This window comes from Symphalangus syndactylus, chromosome 2 (genome assembly GCF_028878055.3).
Source record: "Symphalangus syndactylus isolate Jambi chromosome 2, NHGRI_mSymSyn1-v2.1_pri, whole genome shotgun sequence".
In the NCBI taxonomy this organism is placed as follows: Eukaryota; Metazoa; Chordata; class Mammalia; order Primates; family Hylobatidae; genus Symphalangus; species Symphalangus syndactylus.
The window spans coordinates 25,806,570-25,826,515 of NC_072424.2; the positions used below are offsets into that span (position 1 = coordinate 25,806,570).

General features: G+C 38.6%; 1 protein-coding gene across 21 annotated transcripts in view; it reads right to left on the bottom strand.

The window, feature by feature from the left end:
• Nucleotides 1–19,946, bottom strand: part of VTI1A (vesicle transport through interaction with t-SNAREs 1A) — a 464,064-nt gene that overhangs the window by 233,229 nt on the left and 210,889 nt on the right. For 16 of the 21 annotated variants that reach the window (XM_055249130.2, XM_055249139.2, XM_063617885.1 and 13 more), the window contains 2 exons: nt 5,451–5,521; nt 4,733–4,794 (listed from right to left, as the gene is read on the bottom strand). In XM_055249130.2, coding sequence (XP_055105105.2) covers nt 4,733–4,794; nt 5,451–5,521 — 133 coding nt within the window. Of the gene's footprint in view, nt 1–4,721; nt 4,795–5,450; nt 5,522–19,946 lie in introns of all 21 variants that reach the window. The other 5 variants (XM_063617893.1, XM_055249201.2, XM_063617904.1 and 2 more) reach the window with 1 other exon arrangement.

A 19,946-nucleotide genomic window follows, 5' to 3' on the forward strand; every position in this document is an offset into this window, starting at 1 on the left:
TATGATAGCAATGATCGGTAGCAATGATTCCCCAGGCTAACTCGAAAGTAACTCTAACAAAAATATGCGTATTAAATAATATTGTGTGAATGGTGCTGGCTAGGTCAACTGCATTTAATACTGTCTGCTTTGTTTACACTACAGATTAGTTACAAAAGACCTCTTAGCTCCACACATAAGGAAGTTAACCATACTCATACTGGAAGGATAAACAAAATTCACTTTCCGAAGGAAACAATCTGAGTATCTGTGTGTGTGTGTGTGCGCGCGTGCGCGTGCGCGCATGTGTCTGTAAATGGGAGTGAATAAAGGTGGTGTGGGGGAGAGAGGAAATTATTTGATTTGAGATTGTCAAACAGAATAGGTGTTAAATAATCATCTATGCCATTTCTTCTTTTCTTTTTCTTTTTTTTGAGATGGAGTCTCACTCTGTCACCCAGGCTGGAGTACAGTGGTGCGACCTCGACCTCGGCTCGCTGCAACATTTCGCCTCCCAGGCTGAAGTGATTCTCACGCCTCAGCATCCCAAGTAGCTGGGATTATTAGCTACTGCACTTGGCTAATTTTTTTCTATTTTGTAGTAGAGATGAGGTTTCACCATGTTGGCCAGGCTGATTTCGAACTCCTGGCATCAAGTGATCTGCCTGCCTCGGTCTCCCAAAGTGTTGAGATTACGGGCGTGAGCCACCACACCTGGCTTATGGCATTTTTTTTTTTTTTATAAGCACTTTGCCAGCATATACAATGCAGAGGAGGAGCCAAGTAAAGTAGTAACATATCCTGTAAATTTTTGTCAGTGGAGCTCTTAAACTATAACTTTGTTACATTCCTGAGGCATTGTTTAGAAACAAATATACAATTAGTGATCAATCATTAACTCTTCAGAGGTAAAAGGAAATAGAATCATGATTTCTTTTTATTCTGACTCTGAATTTTGAAAATCTTAATTTTCATTTTTACTGATTTCCAACAGTTTGAACGAATAAGACTTCCTGCTCAAGGGTATAGAAAAAATACACACACAAACACACACATAAATACATACATATGAAGAGAAACATTTAAGTCTCCTAGTGATAGTATGACACTTTAAGACAGTCAGTTAGAATAATCAAATTTTGTGAAAGTCAATGAAAAAATCCATTTATTGGACCCAGTTACAACATAAACAGCCATTTGCTTCATGACCATTTTCATTATTATCTGAATTCCACTTTATTTAAACTCTGTCTACAGAGTTAGGAAATGAACAGTTTGTCCCTAGATAGCTCTCCATCTTATGTCAGTATAGAAGAAAAATTATTTTCCGGGAAATCAGCCATAGCTGTGTTCTGATGTCGAGTTTTACTATTACAGTTTTGAATGAACCAATTTTCTCCTTTGTTTTCTTTCTTTTGGTAATATGGCGTGCTTACACGAAGAGCAAGTTTTTTGGTTGAATCAGTTGCTATCTCACTAAATTACATATTATATGTCAATTTTTTTGCACACCTTAGCTCTTTTCAAACTTTGTTTGTAATGATTCCATATACCATTTTCTATTTCCCTATTTTTTTCCAAACATGTTGCCATTATAGCCATTTAACTCGTATTTTTTATTAGTTATTTGTTTTTCTAGTGTCCCTTTTAATGACCAGCAAGGACTAACTGGAGTTGTGGAATCTTCAACAGCTGCCTTGAGAATCCGTTAATTTTGTGAATTTCCATAGTACATTTTTATGCATACATCCTCTACTATACTAAAGTACTTTGAAAGTGAGGATAAAATTGGTTTCACTTCAGGATCCTCAGCCCTGGCATACAGACATTAAATATTTACTAAGGAAATGAATAAGCAGAAGAAAGAAAAGAAGAAAGGAAAGAAGGAAGGAAATAGATGTTTATCTTACTTGAAGTTAATAAAATATTACAAATTATGAGTGATAGATGATTATTTAGTGGCTGCTGGATTTTATGAACTTAATTTTTGTTGCTTACTTATTTTGATTTCTCCAACTCCTTTTGGTCAGTTTTACAGATAATCAAGTGGACATACGCACAGATATTGGTACCAGTGGAACACAGTTTTCACCTGTCTTCACAACAGACCATATGTAAAATGGCTCAGATGAGGAGCCATGCCAAGCCATTTCTGTTCACTTTACAAATTTAAGAACAATCAAGGTTTAAAAAATTTTAAAAATAACCTGCAATCTTTCTTTTAAATAAAGCAACTCCTTGGTTTGGTATACTACAGAATATTTAACTATTTTCAGTCACACAGAATTTATCATATGAAAATAATTAAGTTTATGTTATATGCAGGTAAATGCTCGCACTGCACAAAGAGGACATTCATTTCTTTTATACATTTGTGAAGGTGACAGATGAGTACACTATTCAATAACATAACATTTCCTAAATCAGAAGCGCTTGTTGACACACGACATAGCTATGCAGTTTTGGTAAGAAGAGGAGTAAGAGAATGTGGCTTTTCTTTCTGAAATACAAGCTCACCAGGGCTGGAAGCGAAAGCCATATGAATGGGAGGGATGTAACAGGGAAAGCAAAATCAGAGCATTCAATAAAAGGCTTTGGTACATAAACCCTGCCTCTACTTCTCTAGAGCTTTTCCATGAGATAACCAAAATAACAAAGCAGAGAGGCTGGCAAAATGTGCCTTTTTCCAAGTCCAAAATACATTGTATATCATATGCGGCAGTAATTAGAAACTAAAACAAAACCACTGCATTTGGTCCCCAGAGAACCTGCCACGTTTTGGCATTGGTTGAAAATATCTGAATATCCTGGCTGATACCAAGATCCCAGCTGTGACTAGTGAAAAACATTGTCATGCATATGAATAGGTGGACTTAAGCGTACCCTTGGTTCAGATGCAGCAAGGTGATGTCCATCTGGGAATTTTTATTTCTGTTCATACTCTAGACACATCCCAAAAGAAGATAAGTCAGTGATTGACTGAATTTGCCTACAAAGAGAACCCCATGTAGATTTCACCAGAGTAATTTTCTTCCATAGGCTTCTGAAACAACCACGTTATTATGATTTCCCCACAGAAAGCCCAGTCAAAGGTTGCAGAAGTTGTTTGTGTTTCACCCTCTCTAAATGACTTGCAAATTTATTCAAACACAATATGAGGAGATGCTTTATTTGTTGAAATAACTGTCTGCAGTATCCTGCACTAAAGGGTGAGGTACATCAAGCAGAAACATGGACAGAAATACATTGGTTTTGAAACCCATAAATCCTTATTTGAATCTGCCAACCTGAAAGCCACGTAGAGCCCGCATAAACTGTTTTTCCTAAATGCTACATCTGATTAAGCCATACCATTAAATGACAGCTGAACTTTAACATTAATATGATATTATTTAAATAACCACATCATTTTTTTTACACTAAAAATGATGAATGATTTCTGGACAGCTCAATTGACATAAAGCAGGAGGACTCTTTAATGAGATTTGACAAAATGGAGACATATGCAGAATATTCGTTACAGCTCACAACGCAGGAGCCCTCCCAGGGAAGCAACAGAGGTTTTTCCCTCCCCTTCCTTTCTTTTTTGTTGTCTATAGGCACTGAAGCATTCCTTTCAATCGCCACTACCCTTCTCTCTGAATTCTGAGTTTTTCTTAGGCCATTTACACAGTACTCTTAATCACAGAATTTGATGGCTTATGATTCTGAGTTGGGAGTCGGGGTCCAAGGAAACGAGAGGGAATGTCACATTATGCCAGCCTTGGCTGAAAATGTCCCAGGAACTTTAGGCTTGTTACTGGTCAGGCTGCTTAGAAAAATCTTATCAGCCTTGAAGACCAACTCACTAGACATTTGATTGGTTCTTATGCAATAAGTCTGTAACACAGCAAACATACTTTTAGCAAACTATTGTATATGGATATGTGATAAGAGAAGACTTTAGTTATTTTTAGATGGTTGTCTCTATAGTATCAATTATAATGACTTCCTTCTTAAAAATTCTAATTAAGCCACTCCAGAGGCCATTCTCAATGTTTCTTGTTCACTTTTCTATCCACAGTTCCAAACTGACAGTCATGCTAGATGATATTTTTATGTGGTAGATTCTGAATGTGAAATAATTTCACGCTGAATGTACTTATAAGAACATTACCTACATTCATTCATCTATTTTCTCATACTGTTTAGCATATTTTCCATCAATCAAGGTTGAGTTACACATATAAAACATGAACATTTGTTTCTTAGCACATATTATTCAGATAATCTTGATGTTTTATAAATCATCTTTAAGTGTATACATGAAACAGAAATGTTTCCCCAAACAGTGTCACTTAAAGAAACGAAAACAAGGCAACAGAGAGCAAAGCTAATAGCAAATGTGCTCCTGAAAATGGTAGGTCTGCATTCCCTCCATAAGAAGGAGGCCATCGAAATAGAAAATAAAATCAACCTGCTCCTGCCATGGGGCCTTCCTCAGGCTATGAAAAAATACTTCATGTCTAACCCTAATTTTTTCCATAGCTTGAGGTTACCCCCCTAGCTCAAGCCTTCTCTCTAATCTGTGTTAGTATGTGTCCCTGTCCAAACAAGAGTTAATATCAGTGCTCTGTTATTTCAAACGGGTCCTGACACAGGGTACTAAGAGCAGAAGCTCAAAAGCACGTAATATGCCCCGTTGCAACTGAAAGAAAACATAGTATTTTACAAAAGAGACAGAGAGAAAGATTGGTCCCTACCTTGCTCTTACCTTCGCAACATCCCCGTCAGAATCCTGGAGCTTTTTCCCAAATTAGCATCTGTTTCCCGAAGCTACAAGAAGAACAGCAATGTTAAAACAAAACAAAAGTTCATGCAATTAGATTATTTCTAAAGTGCATGGCAAGTGACAGTTTATTTCATGATAGAAAATCCAAACAATAAAAATGTTCAAATACACAAAAATAAATACATTCTGACAGCTACACAAACTTGGAAAATTCTTAGATTTGGAGAACGACACGTGAGAGGTAATCTTGGGAGCTTTAAGCTGGATACTAGAACTGGATATAAAAGCAAAGCACAGGCTGAAAAAGTTTCATATACATTTGGTAATTCATCTCCAACTTATGAATGTGCAAAGTCCTAAAAACATACAAACAAAAATAAAATGAAGTAAGGAAAGATGACCATCAATAATTTTATAGTTTTCACTCTAAAAGATGAACATCCTCCAAAATCTCCCTCAGTGACCTTCTCCTCTATAAGAAGTAAATAAAATACCTACCTGGGAGTATTCTGGAATGGGGACATAGAGTCAGCTGCTACTTGCTCCATCTCACCCTCTTTCTTTTCCTTTCCACAGACCTTATACCCTGTTTCACCTTAGATACACACATCTACCTAATTGCTATTGTTTATGTCCCAATGCCTTTCATTTATGTCTTCATTTACTGAATATGTGAAAAAACTGTATCACTTGTACTTACTCTTTCACGTGCTCGATGTATCTTTTCTCTGTCATGACTAAGGTTTTCCAACATCTCCTGACCAATTTGCTCTATGGAAAAGAAAATTTGAGTAAGGAAAAATGACTTGGAGTGCATATGAGAATAAATCTCAGAAGTACTAAAATGGCATAAAATGTTAAAGTTGCATGCATGCATTATACATCAGACACATATTTCAATTCATGTATTTGAAAAATATAAACAGTATTTGAGAAACTTATCATTTATCCTAGGTATAATTAGATATTTGACCTATAGAACATAACCAACATGAAAATAATGATTTAGAGATGATGTCTTGCCCAGGCCACTCCAGCAAATATCAGCAAAGGTGGAGGAGATCTGAGGTCCATTAGTCTATTTCGTCATCATGGAATTTAGCTGTTGGTTTTTACAGGTTATAAGTAATGTTAATGATTCTGCTCTCCCTTTCCCCTTTCATTTTGCATATGTATGTCAGACTCCATTTAGAATAATTTTAATTTTAGTGTATTCACCCTGCATAAGTAATCCTCATATGTTCACCTACTGTAGCTTATTGGTAGTGAACTATCTCTAGGCTTTTGCTCTCTTCAAGGCAAGGGCTCATTTAATGTGTTATCAGCAGCTGTAGGTACTTGAGTCAACTCAAGGTGAGGTGCATTGCTTCTCAAGTAGTTGAAGACAGCTCATGCTGGAGACAGTGTTTTCACCCCAGAACTTTGAAACCCTTATACTGTTACAGGCAATTTAGAACATTCTTTAAAAAGCCACACTGCTGAGTTCTAATGAGGTTTTCTTTTGCCATGATCATCTCATTTGGTTGACACTAGGCAGTCTCTTCTCCAACCGTAGACCCTTTTAGAAGACAGTAGGTATGGCTTGACCTCATAAATAACCAGCTGCTTTGAATAAATCATTTTCAGATTCATTCCCCATTACCTGGGAGGTGCCTTACTCCATACTAGAAGGATGCCTCTCTTATAATCTTGGCAACCTATCTGACCACCTTGTTCTACATCTCTCTCTCCTTTTCCCTCTTGCATTGTCTCTTTACTCATACCTATAACAACAATCATCTCTGGCTTATAAACATACAGAAGCATTCAAACAAGCATCTATTATAATAATAACAAGTAATTTAATGACGTCAGTAAGAAGTCGCCACGGTAGTTATTTGGCTCATATATGTACACTGCTAGACTTTTTTTTAAAGGACATCCTAAAAATGTAGAGCAGCAGTTAGGGCACATTGAGAGCTTTGGCTGTGAACTCACACTGCCTGACCCAAAATCCCAGTGCTGGCCCTTACTAGCTCTGTGGCTAACTTCATTGTGCCTCAGTTTATCCATAAATGGGAATAATAATAATAATAGTACTATATCATGAGATCACTGTAAGAGTTCAATAAGGTAATTTAGTTACAATATTTAGCATAGTGACCAGCCTACAACAATAATAAGCATTTATTGAATGATAATTGACTGATATAAGAATATCAGTGGGCTATTATGATTTTGCCACTCTCCTATCTTAGTCCTATTGTAGCCCACTTGAGCCGCAATTTTATTCACAGGATAAAATATCTGTCCTGCCTTTCTCACCAAGTTGATGTTATGAACCAATGAGGTAGGCTAAGTAAAAATGTTGTGGAAGCTATAGGGTACCATATAAAGGCATGTCATGACAGAGCATTCAACAAAGAATCATTGAATCCCCACTGTGTGCCAGGTACAGGTGCCAGGGATATGGCCAGGAAACGACATCAAGTGTTTGCACTCATGGAACTTCCATGCCAGCAGTGAGGAACAAGCAGTTAAAGAAGTGTTACAGAAGAGTTACAGACAAGTGTTAACAGAAAAATTTGTGTTTCAAAGCACATCAGAAAAAGCACTGCATATTCCATTCATGACAGAAAATCCAACTCATAGAAAACAGTTACATACACTATCATAAATATATTTTTGACAGCATACAAATTTTTAACATTCCTTCCCAGTATAGTAGCTCCTCTTAGATTTATTCCAGCTCTTTATTATTAACCCCATACAATTTATCCTTAAGGTAAAATTGGGTAAGATATGTGGCTCACAGCGGAAGCATCACAGCAGTGGAAGATGATATCAATAATGGAGAAGGAGGAAACAACTGAAGTTGAATTTTTTTCTTCCCTTGCACGACAATATTCAATTTTGTCCTACTGCTATTACTATTCCATTGGATTTCTTTTATCAACATAATATAGCAATTATAATTCATTTTTTCACTTAAAACCTTTAATATATATGAGCACCATGAGCACTGCAATTATTTCAGCAAAATACTATTTATATCATATTTTCTCCTGTTCAGATTGATGGTATTATAACATGTAATGAAGAGGAAATAGGTTATTACTACTGTGTCTGTGGCCAGTATCATATCCCCAGTAAGTATCTGTGGAAAGAATGAAGAAATAAAAGAATTAAATAAAGTATGCGTAAGATTTGTGACCTATTCTTGCTCTTTTTTTTATTATTATACTTTAAGTTTTAGGGTACATGTGCACAATGTGCAGGTTTGTTACATATGTATCCATGTGCCATGTTGGTTTGCTGCACCCATTAACTCGTCATTTAGCATTAGGTATATCTCCTAATGCTGTCCCTCCCCTCTCCCCCCACCCCACAACAGTCCCCGGGGTGTGATGTTCCCCTTCCTGTGTCCATGTGTTCTCATTGTTCAATTCCCACCTATAAGCGAGAACATGCGGTGTTTGGTTTTTTGTCCTTGCGATAGTTTAATGAGAATGATGGTTTCCAGTTTCATCCATGTCCCTACAAAGGACATGAACTCATCATTTTTTATGGCTGCAGAGTATTCCATGGTGTGTATGTGCCACATTTTCTTAATCCAGTCTATCGTTGTTAGACATTTGGGTTGATTCTAACTCTTTACTATTGTGAATAGTGCCGTAATAAACATACGTGTGCATGTGTCTTTATAGCAGTATGATTTATAGTCCTTTGGGTATATACCCAGTAATGGGATGGCTGGGTCAAATGGTATTTCTAGTTCTAGATCCCTGAGGAATCGCCACACTGACTTCCACAATGGTTGAACTAGTTTACAGTCCCATAAACAGTGTAAAAGTGTTCCTATTGCTCCACATCCTCTCTAGCACCTGTTGTTTCCTGACTTTTAATGATCGCCATTCTAACTGGTGTGAGATGGCATCTCATTGTGGTTTTGATTTGCATTTCTCTGATGGCCAGTGATGATGAGCATTTTTTCATGTGTTTTTTGGCTGCATAAATGTCTTCTTTAGAGAAGTGCCTGTTCATGTCCTTTGCTCACTTTTTGATGGGGTTTGATTTTTTTCTTGTAAATTTGTTTGAGTTCATTGTAGATTCTGGATATTAGCCCTTTGTCAGATGAGTAGGTTGCGAAAATTTTCTCCCATTTTGTAGGTTGCCTGCTTACTCTCATGGTAGTTTCTTTTGCTGTGCAGACGGTCTCTAGTTTAATTGATCCCATTTGTCAATTTTGGCTTTTGTTGCCATTGCTTTTGGTGTTTTAGACATGAAGTCCTTGCCCATGCCTATGTCCTGAATAGTATTGCCTAGGTTTTCTTCTAGGGTTTTTATGGTTTTAGGTCTAACATGTAAGTCTTTAATCCATCTTGAATTAATTTTTGTATAAGGTGAAAGGAAGGGATCCAGTTTCAGCTTTCTACATATGGCTAGCCAGTTTTCCCAGCACCATTTATTAAATAGGGAATCCTTTCCCCATTGCTTGTTTTTGTCAGGTTTGTCAAAGATCAGATAGTTGTAGATATGCGGCATTATTTCTGAGGGCTCTGTTCTGTTCCATTGATCTATGTCTCTATTTTGGTACCAGTACCATGCTGTTTTGGTTACTGTAGCCTTGTAGTATAGTTTGAAGTCAGGTAGCGTGATGCCTCCAGCTTTGTTCTTTTGGCTTAGGATTGACTTGGCGATGCGGGCTCTTTTTTGGTTCCATATGAACTTTAAAGTAGTTTTTTCCAATTCCGTGAAGAAAGTCATTGGTAGCTTGATGGGGATGGCATTGAATCTATAAATTACCTTGGGCAGTATGGCCATTTTCACGGTATTGAGACTTCCAACCCATGAGCATGGAATGTTCTTCCATTTGTTTGTATCCTCTTTTATTTCATTGAGCAGTGGTTTGTAGTTCTCCTTGAAGAGGTCCTTCACGTCCCTTGTAAGTTGGATTCCTAGGTATTTTATTCTCTTTGAAGCAATTGTGAATGGGAGTTCACTCATGATTTGGCTCTCTGTTTGTCTGTGATTGGTGTACAAGAATGCTTGTGATTTTTGTACATTGATTTTGTATCCTGAGACTTTGTTGAAGTTGCTTATCAGCTTAAGGAGATTTTGGGCTGAGACAATGGGGTTTTCTAGATGTACAATCATGTCATCTGCAAATAGGGACAATTTGACTTCCTCTTTTCCTAATTGAATGCCCTTTATTTCCTTCTCCTGCCTGATTGCCCTGGCCAGAACTTCCAGCACTATGTTGAATAGGAGTGGTGAGAGAGGGCATCCCTGTCTTGTGCCAGTTTTCAAAGGGAATGCTTCCAGTTTTTGCCCATTCAGTATGATATTGGCTGTGGGTCTGTCATAGATAGCTCTTATTATTTTGAGATATGTCCCATCAATACCTAATTTATTGAGAGTTTTTAGCATGAAGGGTTATTGAATTTTGTCAAAGGCCTTTTCTGCATCTATTGAGATAATCATGTGGTTTTTGTCTTTGGTTCTGTTTATATGCTGGATTACATTTATTGATTTGCGTATGTTGAACCAGCCTTGCATCCCAGGGATGAAGCTCACTTGATCATGGTGGATAAGCTTTTTGATGTGCTGCTGGATTCGGTTTGCCAGTATTTTATTGAGGATTTTTGCATCAATGTTCATCAAGGATATTGGTCTGAAATTCTCTTTTTTGGTTGTGTCTCTGCCAGGCTTTGGTATCAGGATGATGCTGGCCTCATAAAATGTGTTAGGGAGGATTCTCTCTTTTTCTATTGATTGGAATAGTTTCAGAAGGAATGGTACCAGTTCCTCCTTGTACCTCTGGTAGAATTCGGCTGTGAATCCATCAGGTCCTGGACTCTTTTTGGTTGGTAAGCTATTGATTATTGCCACAATTTCAGAGCCTGTTATTGGTCTATTGAGAGATTCGACTTCTTCCTGGTTTAGTCTTGGGAGGGTGTATTTGTTGAGGAATTTATCCATTTCTTCTAGATTTTCTAGTTTATTTGCATAGAGGTGTTGGTAGTGTTCTCTGATGGTAGATTGTATTTCTGTGGGATCGGTGGTGATATCCCCTTTATCATTTTTTATTGCGTCTATTTGATTCTTCTCTCGTTTCTTCTTTATTAGTCTTGCTAGTGGTCTATCAATTTTGTTGATCTTTTAAAAAAACCAGCTCCTGGATTCATTGATTTTTTGAAGGGTTTTTTTGTGTCTCTATTTCCTTCAGTTCTGCTCTGATTTTAGTTATTTCTTGCCTTCTGCTAGCTTTTGAATGTGTTTGCTCTTCTTTTCTAGTTCTTTTAATTGTGATGTTAGGGTGTCAATTTTGGATCTTTCCTGCTTTCTCTTGTGGGCATTTAGTGCTATAAATTTCCCTCTACACACTGCTTTGAATGTGTCCCAGAGATTCAGGTATGTTGTGTCTTTGTTCCCGTTGGTTTCAAAGAACATCTTTATTTCTGCCTTGATTTCGTTATGTACCCAGTAGTCATTCAGGAGCAGGTTGTTCAGTTTCCATGTAGTTGAGCGGTTTTGAGTGAGTTTCTTAATCCTGAGTTCTAGTTTGATTGCACTGTGGTCTGAGAGACAGTTTGTTATAATTTCTGTTCCTTTGCATTTGCTGAGGAGAGCTTTACTTCCAACTATGTGGTCAATTTTGGAATAGGTGTGGTGTGGTGCTGAAAAAAATGTATATTCTGTTGATTTGGGGTGGAGAGTTCTGTAGATGTCTATTAGGTCCGCTTGGTGCAGAGCTGAGTTCAATTCCTGGGTATCCTTGCTAACTTTCTGTCTGGTTGATCTGTCTAATGTTGACAGTGGGGTGTTAAAATCTCCCATTATTATTGTGTGGGAGTCTAAGTCTCTTTGTAGGTCACTCAGGACTTGCTTTATGAATCTGGGTGCTCCTGTATTGGGTGCATATATATTTAGGATAGTTAGCTCTTCTTGTTGAATTGATCCCTTTACCATTATGTCATGGCCTTCTTTGTCTCTTTTGATCTTTGTTGGTTTAAAGTCTATTTTATCAGAGACTAGGATTGCAACCCCTGCCTTTTTTTGTTTTCCATTTGCTTGGTAGATCTTCCTCCATCCCTTTATTTTGAGCCTATGTGTGTCTCTGCACGTGAGATGGGTTTCCTGAATACAGCACACTGATGGGTCTTGACTCCTTATCCAATTTGCCAGTCTGTGTCTTTTAATTGGAGCATTTAGTCCATTTACATTTAAAGTTAATACTGTTATGTGTGAATTTGATCCTGTCATTATGATGTTAGCTGGTTATTTTGCTCGTTAGTTGATGCAGTTTCTTTCTAGCCTAGATGGTCTTTACAATTAGGCATGTTTTTGCAGTGGCTGGTACCGGTTGTTCCTTTCCATGTTTAGTGCTTCCTTCAGGAGCTCTTTTAGGGCACCAGACTGCTGGGCAGGCCTGGTGGTGACAAAATCTCTCAGCATTTGCTTGTCTGTAAAGTATTTTATTTCTCCTTCACTTATGAAGCTCAGTTTGGCTGGATATGAAATTCTGGGTTGAAAATTCTTTTCTTTAAGAATGTTGAATATTGGCCCCTACTCTCTTCTGGCTTGTAGAGTTTCTGCTGAGAGATCAGCTGTTAGTCTGATGGGCTTCCCTTTGTGGGTAACCTGACCTTTCTCTCTGGCTGCCATTAACATTTCTTCCTTTGTTTCAACTTTGGTGAATCTGACAATTATGTGTTTTGGAGTCGCTCTTCTCGAGGAGTATCTTTGTGGTGTTCTCTGTATTTCCTGAATCTGAATGTTGGCCTGCCTTGCTAGATTGGGGAAGTTCTCTTGGATAATATTTTGCAGAGTGTTTTCCAACTTGGATCCATTCTCCCTGTCACTTTCAGGTACACCAATCAGACGTAGGTTTGGTCTTTTCACACAGTCCCATATTTCTTGGAGGCTTTGTTTGTTTCTTTTTATTCTTTTTTCTCTAAACTTCCCTTCTCGTTTCATTTCATTCATTTCATCTTCCATCACTGATACCCTTTCCTCCAGTTGATCGCAACAGCTACTGAGGCTTCTGCATTCTTCACGTAGTTTTCGAAACTTTGCTTTCAGCTCCATCAGCTCCTTCAAGCACTTCTCTGCATTGGTTATTTTAGTTATACATTCGTCTAATTTTTTTTCAAAGTTTTTAACTTCTTTGCCATTGGTTTGAATTTCCTCCTGTAGCTCGGAGTAGTTTGATTGTCTGAAGCCTTCTTCTCTCAAGTCGTCAAAGTCATTCTCCATCCAGCTTTGTTCCGTTGCTGGTGAGGAACTGCGTTCCTTTGGAGGAGGAGGGGGCACTCTGCTTTTTAGAGTTTCGTTTTTCTGCTCTGTTTTCTCCCCATCTTTGTAGTTTTTTCTACTTTTGGTCTTTGATGATGGTGATGTACAGATGGGTTTTTGGTGTGGGTGTCCTTTCTGTTTGTTAGTTTTCCTTCTAACAGACAGGACCCTCAGCTGCAGGTCTGTTGGAGTTTGCTAGAGGTCCACTCCAGACCCTGTTTGGCTGGGTGTCAGCAGCGGTGGCTGCAGAACAGTGGATTTTCGTGAACCACAAATTCAGCTGTCTGATCATTCCTCTGGAAGTTTTGTCTCAGAGGAGTACCCGGCTGAGTGAGGTGTCAGTCTGTCCCTACTAGGGGGTGCCTCCCAGTTAGGCTGCTCGGGGGTCAGGAACCCACTTTAGGAGGCAGTCTGCCCGTTCTCAGATCTCCAGCTGCGTGCTGGGAGAACCACTACTCTCTTCAAAGCTGTCAGTCAGACAGGGACATTTAAGTCTGCAGAGGTTACTGCTGACTTTTTGTTTGTCTGTGCCCTGCCCCCAGAGGTGGAGCCTACAGAGGCAGGCAGGCCTCCTTGAGCTGTGGTGGGCTCCACCCAGTTCGAGCTTCCTGGCTGCTTTGTTTACCTAAGCAAGCCTGGGCAACAGCGGGCACCCCTGCCCCAGCCTCCCTGCCGCCTTGCAGTTTAATCTCAGATTGCTGTGCTGGCAATCAGTGAGACTCCGTGGGCGTAGGACCCTCCAAGCCAGGTGTGGGACACAATCTCCTGGTGTGCCATTTTCCAAGCCTGTTGGAAAAGCTCAGTATTAGGGTGGGAGTGACCTGATTTTCCAGGTGCCATCTGTCACCCCTTTCTTTGACTAGGAAAGGGAACTCCCTGACCCCTTGTGCTTCCCGAGTGAGGCAATGCCTCACCCTGCTTCGGCTCTTGCAGGGTGCGCTGCACCGACTGTCCTGCACCCACTGTTTGGCACTCCCTAGTGAGATGACCACTACCTCAGATGGAAAGGCAGAAATCACCCGTCTTCCACGTCACTCATGCTGGGAGCTATAGACCGGAGCTGTTCCTATTCGGCCATCTTGGCTCCACCCCACTATTCTTGCTCTTAAAGCCCATCCAGTGTAGCACTGGAGAAGTCAACATCAGAAAGCAGGTAATAGATTCATCATTCTATCAGGTTCGCCGAGGGAAAAACTCTACTCTGAGTGGACCTACAGTCTGCTACTGAAGGAATCAACAAACAGGAAGTAAGATTTGGGTTTTTTTTCAGGAGTTATAAGCCACTCCCACAATCTCCTTGCCTCCCTAGACATAGCGCAGCATCCCAAGTACTAACTCAATCTAGCAAGAGAAGAGATATTGGCAAGAGCATATGCATCCCGGTCGTAACACCCAAATGCCATGCACTGTTGGAAACACAATTCTTTTTTCATTTCTTACTTGCTATCTTCCATTTTAATGCTCTAATAAAGAAAATTTCAGGCCAAATATATCACAATGATTACTATTACGGAATGAAAAAAATTCACGTAAAGAAAGTTATGTGGGCTTTTTTTTTCCCCCACTGTGGGGCCCACTCTTCTAGTCGAACCAAAACAAAACAAGACAACAAATTAGAGGGGATTATTTTTAATACAGACTATCTTTGGTTTAGCGATTATTTCATTAAATAATTAGAAACATTGTTAGGTTTATTTTTCTTGAATAATTTAACTGAAGATGTAAGCATTCACCAAAAACACCGTACTAGAAGGAACACAAGCTCAGAGGCCTAAGCCAATGGCAGATGTGATACTTAAATTTTCAGTTCTTTAACTTCCATAGTGCCTTAAGAATGGAACAGCCATACTGCTGCTCTTGAAATAATTTGAGAAATCATACATTTTACAAATATTGTACTTGTTGACTGCGAGGGTCTTCTTGAGATTAAGAAACAATAGGAAGCATAACAAGGCAATGAAAACTGATGGTGTATGCTGGAATTCTCTATGTCAGTATGAGCATGATAAATGAATTTCTGGAAGGAAAAGCTCCTTGCTGTACTTCTGTCCTTTCCACAGTGGTCCTGGGAATCATCCTGGGAATAGCGCTATCAAACACATAGAATGAATTTTTGTTTTTACAGTTACCCAGAATCAATCATATCCTTGATCCATAGCCCCTTTTTATAGAGAAACACACGTGCAAAAGGGTTTTTGGCTAACATTTCCTTTACTTTTCAATCTTTTGGAAGAGATACACAATAGCCATTGAATACTTTCTTGCCCCATAAAGAAACTGAGAAAGAATCAGGTAACTTCAAATCTAGCAAGATACTTCCTGAAGGACTGGCCTGACATCATGAAAATAAGACTTAGTTTGAAGAGCTTATATCACTGAAAGCATCATGTCTCTCCACTCATAAACTAATAATACCATCTGAACAACAGTAAAAGTCTAACATAAGACTAACATGAACTCTTTTTTTAAAAAGAACTTATAAGACCTGTATTTTGGGTGAGCAGATTAAAATATTCTCTATAAGAAGTTAGGACTGACTGAAGCTCACATCATGTTATAAACTGGCTGAAAGGGAAGGAGCCTCAAATCTAACTCACCAGGAAATGTCCCATTTGATACATTCAAAACATTTTTAAAAATTAGTCATCTGGAATATGCAGGACACTCTCCAGAAGACAGTGATTACTCCTCAGCACACCTATATTTATTTTTCTTTTCATAAACTTTGTTAAGAATGTGGTTTCCAATGAATTATTTTAAAAAGTGAAAACAGCAAGTTGGGTCTTTAAAGAACTAAGAGAAGGTAAGGGTATCTTCTGGTACTTGAAAACTTCACCAGCAATTTTAGTAGCAGATAAAAGGCATTCACAGTTACACAACTACTGTTTGCATATAGGGACTTTTGTGAAGTGCAGGAGTTCTGCAAAAGAGTTATGCTGAAGCATGTGTTTTCATATGTGTATTGCAGAACACCAACCAGATGAAAAACCTTGAAGTAATATTTCCTAACAATTTGGAGCACTGAATTTTGGACATGACTTTGGAACTTCTGGCCACGGAGTCTAATAAAGGTAGAAAACGTGCTGCTTTAGGAAGCGGAGGGATTCACATACAGCTTTCTCAGAAGGGATCTGATCATGGAGTGGTTGGGTCAGTCACTCTTTGGCATTTAGCATAGCTTCTTGGGCACTGACTCAGCTATCATGCCCTGAATAGCTAGGTTATCCTCTGTATTGATGTTACTCAGGCATGAAGAGCCTTTTGAATTTCTGGTATCTGGAAAAATACGACAATGGAAAAGCGAGTTCTTTCAACATCTTTCATTATTTGACAACCTAAGACATGTGAGGAACTTCTGCTTCCAGTTAGGATGTAGAAAGATGCCACAGAAAGATGCAAATGACCATTCCCATGCAAACAAGAAAAACCCAGACAAAATAATTACTAAATTTTTCTGGAGGAAGTAAGTAGATGCAAAGAAGCTCTGATGAATTCTAGAGAGAAACAAGTACTTTGTGTATGAGCAAACAGTTGTGGCAACTTTGATACCAACTTTCATATAGGGCAAGTGCCTGCTCTGAGAATGAGGCTGTCATAGATAGAATTTATAGGGATGAGAGAAATCAGTCAAACATTAAATGATGATGTAGGCTTACAAAACAGAATGGAATCTAGATGAACTCTAAACACAAAAACAAATTGCTTGGTCTGATATTTCTCCCCAAATCTTCAAATTTGCCAAATAAGAGGGAATACAGAAGGAGCTGGTCAGTAAAGAGAAATCACATATTCCCACACATTCTTGTGTACTTATATTTTAAGATGCCGTCAGAGTTGAGTCTAAAGGTGAACCAAAAAATATCTGAAACTGCAGATCAACCAACTCCCAGCTCAAACATTGACAATATGTTTTGTTTGTTTGTTTGTTTGTAAGAAGCAGCATAAACACAGGTTGAGAGTGCACTAATCACGGATGAATCCAATCTTATTACAGCTTCAGCTCAGCACCAACTCAACTTTTGGGAGAATCGGCTCCTTCTATTATCTAAATACAAGATAGAGTAAAATGTTTTCAGAAAAAAAAAAAAACCCAGGATGTTATATTTCAGATTCCCTTGTTTTTTATACAGTGTGTGGAATACTATAAAATTGTGACATGCAAAAAAAAACAGGAAAAAAGAATAATCTAGAGAAAATACAGTCTATATGAGTATACCAATAGATTCTAGTCACTACAGTTAGCAGATAAAGATTTTAGAACTATTATAATTGTGTTAAAGAATTTATAGGAAAAGGTAAACATAATTGGTGAAAATATGAGTTTATCAAGAAACAAATGGAAACTCTAAAAAGAAACAAAATAAAATTCTAGAATAAAAATATAACATTTGAAATTAATTCACTAGGTGTACCACATAGAATATCCTTCGCTACAGAATAAAGGATCACTGAACATGAACATAGTTAATAGAAATTATCCAAACGAAGGAGGAAAAAGAGTTAAAAAAATGAACACAGCATCAATAACTTGTGAGGTTATAACAAGTGGTCTTACATACATGTTATTAGACTCCCAGAAAAAGAGATTATTAGAGACAAAAAATGGTATGAATAAATATCTGAAGAACTAACAGTCAAACTTTTCCAATCTGTATTTTTTTAAAAAGCCGATCCACAGATCAAAGAAGTTTAACAACCTCTGAGCAAGAGAAATAAATAAAAACCACACCTAGTCATGTCACAGTCCAATTTCTGAAAACTAAAGATAAATTTAAAATCTTGGTTAGGTGCAGTGGCTCATGCCTGTAATCTCAGCAGTTTGGGAGGCCAAGGCAGGTGGATCACCTGAGGTCAGGAGTTCAAGACCAGCCTGGTCTACATGGCGAAACCCTGTATCTACTAAAAATACAAAAATTAGCTGGGCGTGGTGGTGGGTGCCTGTAGTCCCAGCTACTCTACTTGGGAGACTGAGGCAGGAGAATTACTTGAACCTGCGAGGCAGTGGTTGCAGTGAGTTGAGATTGTGCCACTGCACTCCAGCCTGGGTGACAGAGCTAGACTTCCTCTCAAGAAAAAAAAAAAAAAACTTAACAGCAGAAAAAAAGACACATTCAGGAGAACAGTAATAAGAATGAAGCCTGAATTTTCATCAGAAACAATACAAACACACAATGGAACAACTTCCCAAGGTGCTAAAAGAAAAAATAAAAGGTCATTATATTATTCCATGTCCAGCAATAATAGCCTTCAAAAATTAAGATGAAATAAAGATATTCTTTGATAACCAAAAAATATTACCCAGCAGAAGTAAGCTGCAGGTAATGTTAAGGGAAATAATTCAGGCTGAAGGCAAATGACACGAGATGGAAACCTGGATATACAAGAAAGGATGATGAACACCAGAAATGGTAAATCTGTGGACAAATATAAAAGCAGGCCAGGTGCGTGGCTCATGCCTGTAATCTTCAGCACTTTGGGAGGTTGAGGTGGGTGAATCACTTGAGGCCAGGAGTTCTAGATTAGCCTGGCCAACATGGCAAAACCCCATCTACTAAAAATACAAAAATTAGCCAGGTGATGGTATGTGCCTATAATCTCAACACTTTAGGAGGCCGAGGAGGTCAAATCACTTGAGGTCAGAAGTTCGAGACCAACCTGGCCAACTTGGTGAAACCCCATCTCTAGCAAAAAGTACAAAAACTTAGCCGTGTATGGTGGCACATGCCTGTAGTCCCAGCTACTTGGGAGGCTGAGGTGGGAGAATCACTTGAACCCAGGAGGCGGAGGTTGCAGTGAGGCAAGATCATGCCACTGCACTCCGGACTGGGTGACAGACTGAGACCCTCTCTCAAAAATAAATGAATAAGTAAATAAAAATAAAAGCATTTCTTCTTCTCTTATATTCTTTCAAAGTAATTAACCGTTTAAAATAAAAATAGTGATAACATACGCAGAAGCAAAATGTATGAAAACTAGCACAAAAGATGAAGAGGAGGTAAACAGAAGTATACTGTTGACTGGCTCTTGAGTTATATGTAAAGTAGCATATTTATTAAGGTAGGCTGTAACAAATTAGGGATAAAAACCTTAATTTCTGAGTTTCTTTCTCCAATATAACATAGTACCCACTAGCCACATGGGGCTATTTAAATTTCAATTAATAAAATAAAATAAGACTTTAGTTCCTCAGTAGCACTATCCATATTTCAAGTGCTCAGTACCTACATGTGGTTAGTGGTCAATGTATTGGAGAATGCAGAAATACAACCATCTCTAAAATGATCTCCAAATTCCTTTGTCTCTAAGACAAACTCAAAGAAATCAAGAAGTATTCACTTGGGGTTTAATTTAGGTAAAACATTCCCTTTCTCTGGGCCTCAGTTTCCTTAAATGTAAAATGAGAGTCTTTGACTAGATGATCTGTAGCGCCCCTTCACTTTAAAATATTAGAACTTGGGCCGGGCACGGTGGCTCACGCCTATAATCCCAGCACTTTGGGAGGCCGAGGTGGGCGATCACGAGGTCAAGAGATCGAGATCATCCTGGCCAACAGGGTGAAACCCCTCTCTACTAGAAACACAAAAATTAGCTGGGCATGGTGGCGTGCGCCTGTAGTTCTAGCTACTCAGGAGGCTGAGGCAGGAGAATCGCTTGAACCCGGGAGGCACAGGTTGCAGTGTGCCGAGATCATGCCACCGCACTCCAGCCTGGGTGACAGAGTGAGACTCTGTCTCAAAAACAACAACAACAACAAATTAGAATTCAGTGACTCCAGAGAGCATGTAAGAAAACTAGAGCACGGGGCCAAATTAGGCCCATAGATGTATTCTCATCCTCCCACCAGAATAACGTTTTAAAAAACCCAAAACAATAGAAATTTAAATGCTTTTAAGGAGATCATATTGTTTCCATTTTGCCT